The following is a 7,500-nucleotide window of genomic DNA, read 5'->3' on the forward strand; positions in this document are numbered from 1 at the left end:
ACACACACACACACACACACACACACACACACACACACACACACACACACACACACACACAGGCACAGTCATGCACGCACGCACACTCTTATTCTACTTGACTTCTTGAAGATGTCCTAATGTAACTTTGGTACTTTGCTGCCGGGCAACCAGCAGCATATTTGTATGCATATTTGTGCAAATGTGTGCCTGTGTGTGCATGTGTGTGCATGCTCACACACACACGCACACACGCACGCACGCACGCACGCACGCACGCACACACACACACACACACACACACACACACACACACACTCTTATTCTACTGACTTCTTGTAACTTTGGTACTGCTGCTGGACGACCCTATCTATAAAGAGAGGGGGTTTCTCAGCTGGGGAGAGGGCGACCCTGGCCGACCCAGGCCTGCTCAACAACATCCTGCCGGTTCGGGGTTTATTCCAGCCCAGCTCCTCACCACCATTCAACTCACAATGAATTAAAGGAAGAGGAAATAGTCGACCCTGGTCAAGGGGCCTGTCACAGACTGCGTGATGGCTGAGCTGGCTCCCTGCTGCCGCTCAGAGCAGACCTACAGGTTGATCTGTTCAAGTTTAGCATGTGGGGTGATACTGTTAGATAAAGATAATATATATGGCTTACGTTGCTTTTTTTAAATATTGTTTTATTAAATTGATGGATTGTGTCGTATAAATATACGGCCTGTTAAGCCCTTTGAGACTGTACCTTACATTTACATTTAGGGCATATAGCAGACGCTTGTATCCAAAGCGACTTGCAATGAGTACCTCTGTACCTGTGATTAAGGGCTATAGAAATGAAACTGAATTTAATTCCATATCACTTCATTCTTTCTCCTCGCATCGACGGAGGAACTGAGGTACTGAGGGACACAGCCGTTTAAACGGCTCAACCCAGCCCCACATCTGACCACCATGCTACAGAATCCCCTCATGGTGTTCACACACCACAGCATTCCCACACACACACAGTCCGTCCTGCCGTGAGTGACTCATGAACGGTCCCACATACATCAGGTCGGCCTATCTACACACACTTCCGTCAGAGAGTTATCACACACCCTGACCTGACCTGGTCACGCTTGTTTAAACGTTCCTACACTCTATTAACGCCCTTTAACAGACACACTGAGCACACACAACGCAACGCACGTGCACCTGCACAGACACCGCACAGGCATGCACGTGCATGCGACCAAGTTGCACTCAGTCGCGCATGTGTGTGCACGTGTGTGCATGTGTGTGCCTGTGTGTGCGTGTGTGTGCATGCTCACACATGCAGTTGCACACGCGCACACATGCAAACCCACTTAGAGGAAAGTGTCATACATGACATTCCATGTAGTGCAGGCACTCCGACCATATATGGCATTAAACCGCGCGGCCGCTCAGCTCCGTGTAAACTCGATCATGTTGGTCAGAAGACCAAAAAAGGCAGATAAGCCGAGCGTCTGTGGGCCTACGGTCTTCTCAGGGTCTCGTCAGTCCAACATGGAGGTCTTAAGGGAGGTTTATATACATTCTACATGAAGGAGATCGGTTGGGTCCGGCTTTGCAAAGTCAGAAGGTACAAACACGCACACAGGGAACTAAAAGATGAGATTAAGATAAAAGGTGAACAACTTTGACATCAAAATGGTTCACAAGCTGAACTCAACACATGAACGACGGTTCACTAGCGGCCGTCTGACGCGGTTCAGAGGATGTCTTCAGTGTCAACATTGGTGCGTCATCATCATGTGATGCAGTGCATGTGCAGGTGCAGTGCATTGTGGGTGCAGGGGAAGATTCTAGATCAGCCCTCTGCAGGAGTATGTGTTGTGTGTGACGTGTTCTGTGAAGATCGCCTCTTCCTCACTTTGACGTGCAATGTCAATATGTTACGGTTCTAATAACCTGAAGGATATTAAATTGTTCTGTTTATTTACTGTGGCGGGTTCAGTAAATAAACAGAGATCTGCATGCCAGGATTAGTGTTCTCTCTCTCTCTCTCTCTCTCTCTCTCTCTCTCACCCTACATTTTTTCCGGTTAAATAACCGATTCTAAATGAGTAAACAAAGCAAATTGCAGCCAAAACATTTGCGAAGCTAATCTGGTCCTTCCATCCGCACGCAGGACCCCACTTCCTGCTTGCGGGAGGAGAACCCCCCCACCCTGAGACTGCCAACAACCACCCCCACCCCCCCCCCCCCCATCCCTCAGCCACATTGTCTCCATCCCAGAAACCACCAATCACAGGACTCAGTGACACATGGGTCATGATGCTCATGCAGCGCTAGCCCCTTAGCTATGGGGAACGGGAACCATTATGAATCTGCTGGTGAAGTATTAACCTCTGATTAACGCCTGAACCAGTATCCTGTCAGTCCCTCTGTTTACATAAGCATTATGTAACTTCCCTGCATAACCCCACCCCCCCACACACACACGCACACACACTCACACACACACCCCTTCCTTCTACCACCCCTCTGTTTTTAGTACGTGAGGGAGGGAGGGGAGGGGCGTAATATCACGGTGAAAGATGAAAAGAAGACTTACGTGCAGAGAATGGACTGGTCCTCGCGGTCTGTGGGAGGAAGGAAGGGGAGTCAGAGGTTGAAACAATCATGGTTCATAACGTCAGGTCTCAGTGGGGCAGCGGCACGGAAGTATGACCGCCAGCACCGTTAGTGGGGGCAGAAGTAACACTGTACATACTGAATGGTGCATGGACTGTGTTTATACAGCGCTTTTCTAACCAGTGGCCACTCAAAGCGCTTTACAACACTGCCTCACATTCACCCGTTCATGCACACATTCACACACCGACGGCGGTGTCAGCCACGCAGGGCGACAGCCGGCCTCGTCGGGAGCAGTCAGGGTGAGGGCGTCTCGCTCAGGGGACACCTCCACACTCAGCTAGGAGGAGCCGGGGATCGAACTAGCGACCTTCCGGTTGAGAGCCAACCCGCTCTTCCTCCTGAGCCACATGCTGCCCCCACTGTCTGTCAGTACTGTCTGTGTGTCTGTGTCCCGGCACGTACATCCATGTGTTAAACGAAGACGTGTCCCTCTGAGTTCCCGAGGGGGGGGCACATATCAGCACATATCAGCACTTCTTATGAAACGCTGATTCAAACCGTGAAATTCAATTATCCGTGCAGCGTGTGGTGAGTCACGACACACACCACGCCAGCACCATGTAGGGCTGTTTCATCACGGCTCACCTACAATGCATCTCGCCGCTGGCCTGAGCCACACACTGTTGATTACATTGCTTTCTTTACTGCAACAACATCATGGGGCAGGACCTGAGGCACTGCTGGGAGTTAAAGAATCGCATGTTTTGATAAATAGGCAGCGAGAGAGAGAGAGAGACAGAGAGAGAGATGGAGAAACATATACTGTAGAGAGAGAGAGAGAGAGAGAGAGAGAGAGAGAGAGAGAGAGAGAGACAGACAAACAGAGAGAGAGAGGTAAAGTGGGCGATAGCAAACAGGTTTTCCAAAAGCAACAGTGATACGACACACAGCTGATAGCGACCACTAGAGGAGGACTCATTCACCCTCATTCACCCTAAAACACGAACAGGACTCCTCTTAGCATTCACCCTCACACACTAAGAGGAGGACTCCTCCCCTAGCATTCACCCTCACACACCACAGCGCCTCCACTCTGTCTACCTACAGCTGCAGGTGAGCAGCAGCGAGCCTCACTGTCCTGCTGGCTCATGGACCTCACTATGAGGCTACCCCTCATGGACCTCACTATGAGGCTACCCCTCATGGACCTCACTATGAGGCTACCCCTCATGGACCTCACTATGAGGCTACCCCTCATGGACCTCACTATGAGGCTACCCCTCATGGACCTCACTATGAGGCTACCCCTCATGGACCTCACTATGAGGCTACCCCTCATGGACCTCACTATGAGGCTACCCCTCATGGACCTCACTATGAGGCTACCCCTCATGGACCTCAGTATGAGGCTACCCCTCATGGACCTCATTATGAGGCTACCCCTCATGGACCTCACTATGAGGCTACCCCTCATGGACCTCACTATGAGGCTACCCCTCATGGACCTCACTATGAGGCTACCCCTCATGGACCTCACTATGAGGCTACCCCTCATGGACCTCAGTATGAGGCTACCGCTCCGTTTGGAGGGCCTTGGCTGCGGCGTCTGGCTGTGCAGGTCCCTCTCTTTTCATTCCCTAATTAAGGCAGAAGAGAGAGAAGGAGAGGCTGGAAGGAGAGAGAGAGCCAGGAGGAGGGACAGACAGATCCTCTAGCTGGGGGAGAGTCTAATCTAAACAGCCTCAGAGCGGCGATGTTGCTGGGTGAGTCCTGTGATGCTCCGTGTATTTACACATAAAGACGAGGCTGTAAACACCGCTGTTTCCTGTCCAAACACGACCTGCTCCCAAACCTGCATCGGAAAACTCAATACTACCATGACTACTATACTACTATACTACTACTGTACAATCACTGCTACTACCACTAACACAACTACTCACCAACTACTTATATAACTACCAATATTATGACCACCAATACTACTACTATACTACTTCTATACCATCACTACTACTACCACTACTACTAAACTTGTACTGTACCATCACTACTACGATTACCAATACTATGACTGCCATTACTACTACTATACTTCTACTAAACCATCACTACTACTACCGCTACCACCACTACTAGCAATACCAATACTACTACCACTACTACCAATACTACTACTACAACTACTACTACTACTACTCGATTACTACCACAACTACTGACAGTAACAACAGTAATAAATTAAAATAACTAATGCTAATCATGATAACAATGATAATCCATGTGTCTCTCCCCATTATCATTTTAAAGGTCTTCTGTCAACCTCCACTCCAAGAGGAGCACCAGAGCTCTGCTCCAGCTGGTCCACTTCCTGCTCAGTGATGGATGCTCCTCTAAACGCTCCGGATTCCTGTTCCAACTATGGAGCTCCAGCTCAGACACCGACGGTGGCATCAAAGAGATATTAGCGCTATTGGGATTCCTCTCGCTGTTAATCCTAATGTTGAAATGATAAAATGGTGTAGCTAGAAGTGCTTTAAGATTCATACTGTGGTTTTAAAGACTGAGGGTGAACATCAATACAGTTTTAAGACAGCTCTAGCTTTAAACTTTAGAAGACTATCCTTCTTTAGCCTTATTGCTTAAACTTACACCGGAAAAAACTAAATTCCCACCTAAAGTTGGTGCGGTCGTAGTATTATTTTTCTTGGCAAAAGTTAATATTTTCACATCGTTGCACAGGAATGTAATGTCATTGTAACATATACATGGAACAATTATATAACCAAGTAAGTATCTTCAGGTATGAACATCATCTATCTTTCTAACGGTCCTCAACAAACACCAGCGCTTGTTGTAATTCCACATTCTGCTCCTCAGTGTAACATGTCATGTTGATTTGTACCAACGCCCATCAGACCAACATCCCATTTCCACATTAGTAGTACACACAATGTCAACACAATGTCTGTGTGGCTGAATTTACTTACTTACTTAAAAATAGTACTTTGCACTGTGTAGCATCTTATCCTATCTGTCTTTGGGGAATGGGTTAGCCTAGCGATTGTTAGTGCTTGGTACTTGGTTCTATGAACATCCTTACTGTACCGACAGAGACATATTGTTGTTGTTGTAGTCCTCATCCCTTATGTGGATGACATCTAATAACAGTGAGACATCTGATAACAAAGAGACACGGGGAGGCAGACGAGACAAACAAAGCATTCAAACGTTGCTGTTCCGACCTCACAGAGTGGGCTTCCCAGCGGACCGGTGGAGACCGGTTTCCTGATGGCCACCACAGTTTATTCTATGTGCTTAATGTATGTCCCTCCTCCTCCCTTCCCAAAGCTAGCTCCGCTGAACAGAATGTGGCGCAAGCGGCAGAATGCGAGGAAACTCTATTTATAGAGACCATATGACTTGCGTGTTTATGTCCATAGAACAACACCGGGGAGAATGCGGCGTATCAGAATCAGTGGGTGGGCGGGGGGTTCTGCTCGTGGTGGTGGTGGTGGGAAAGTGGCGAAGTGGGCGGGGCCGGGGTGGGTGGGGGTAAAACAGGAAATGTCTTCCAGTCCTCCGCCCATCGTTCACTCCAGATGTCAGCCCCTCAAGAGAGAGCAGCCTGGAGCCCGGGGGGGCCGTGGGACCAAGTGGGCATGACCCCGGACCGCTGGACCCGGACACACAGGCTCTGTGGGAACGCAGACACCCTGGGTCTGTTATCTACGGCACCGCGAGCCAAGAAGGCATTTACTTTAAGCACGGCTTAGCCGCCAACTCTGAGAGGCGGAGGTGGTGTCGATGGGTCAGTCTGGCTGGCCGGGTTTGGCACGATCATGATGTATCAGAGTAAATCAATTGTTTTCTTCTTGAGTTCCATAGCTTACATCTACCTTTACATTTAGGGTTTTTTTTGCTGACGCTTTTATCCAAAGCGACTTACAACCATTCATTCACACATTCACACATTCACACAGCGACGGCGGAGTCAACCACGCAGGGCGACGGCCAGCTCGTCAGGAGCAGTCAGGGTGAGGGCGTCTCGCTCAGGGACACCTCCACACTCAGCTAGGAGGAGCCGGGGATCGAACTAGCAACCTTCTGGTTACCAGTCAGCCTGCTCGACCTCCTGAGCTACTGCCACCCCAAGCTCACATACGGATGGTTGTGTGTTGGACTAGGGGTCGCAGTCGGGGCTGCGACCGCATGCAGAGTGAGAACAGGACAGACGGCCAGCGCTGGAGCAGCCCTGCCTGCGGACGTCCTTACGACCTCTGACAAGACGGACGTGACAGTTTCCACGGAGCAGAATCCATAACAAACCCTTTAGTCTGTCAGGCAACACTTCAGCACAAGACGGATGAGGCTGAGGCTACCAGACCGCCGGTGCTACCGTAGTGTAGCGCTGAGCTAGCTCCTTTCTCATCCGCGGCCAACAGGGAGTGAAGCGAGTTGTGATTTAGTGAACTGCTAAAGTACTGGCTGTTGAAAGGCGTTACTCCTCCAGAACGCCACAGACGAAGGTCGGGCTGAGATATGAACGTGAGATTAACAAACAAAAAAGGTCACAAACCTTGCATCATGTTCCTGTAGGCGTTGTCGGTGATGGAGTAGATGTGGGGGGGCACCTCATGGCGCTTCTTGCCTTTGTACATGTCGATGATCTTCTCTGAGTAGATGGGCAGCATTTTGTAGGGGTTGATCACCACGCAGAACAGGCCGGAGTACGTCTGCAGCAGGAGGAGCAGGAGGAGGTGAACTTAGGGGTAGGGAACGATTGATGAAGGTCAACTGTTTCATACTATGAAATGAATGTTGACTCTTTGTGGTGTGTGTGGGTGTTTGCGCATCGACATACAGACCCACACACAAGGACACACACACACACCCACAAACCCACAGACAAACA

At 49.7% G+C, this 7,500-nt stretch overlaps 1 protein-coding gene across 3 annotated transcripts in view; it reads right to left on the minus strand.

The window, feature by feature from the left end:
* Positions 1-7,500, minus strand: part of myh11b (myosin, heavy chain 11b, smooth muscle) — a 35,624-nt gene that overhangs the window by 23,257 nt on the left and 4,867 nt on the right. For all 3 annotated transcript variants that reach the window (XM_084465791.1, XM_084465790.1, XM_084465792.1), the window contains exons 3-4: positions 7,165-7,321; positions 2,563-2,590 (exon numbers count right to left, since the gene is read on the minus strand). In XM_084465791.1, the coding sequence (XP_084321917.1) occupies positions 2,563-2,590; positions 7,165-7,321 (185 nt within the window). The remainder of the gene's footprint in view (positions 1-2,562; positions 2,591-7,164; positions 7,322-7,500) is intronic.

Source organism: Micromesistius poutassou, assembly GCF_964030765.1.
Source record: "Micromesistius poutassou genome assembly, chromosome: 3".
In the NCBI taxonomy this organism is placed as follows: domain Eukaryota; kingdom Metazoa; phylum Chordata; class Actinopteri; order Gadiformes; family Gadidae; genus Micromesistius; species Micromesistius poutassou.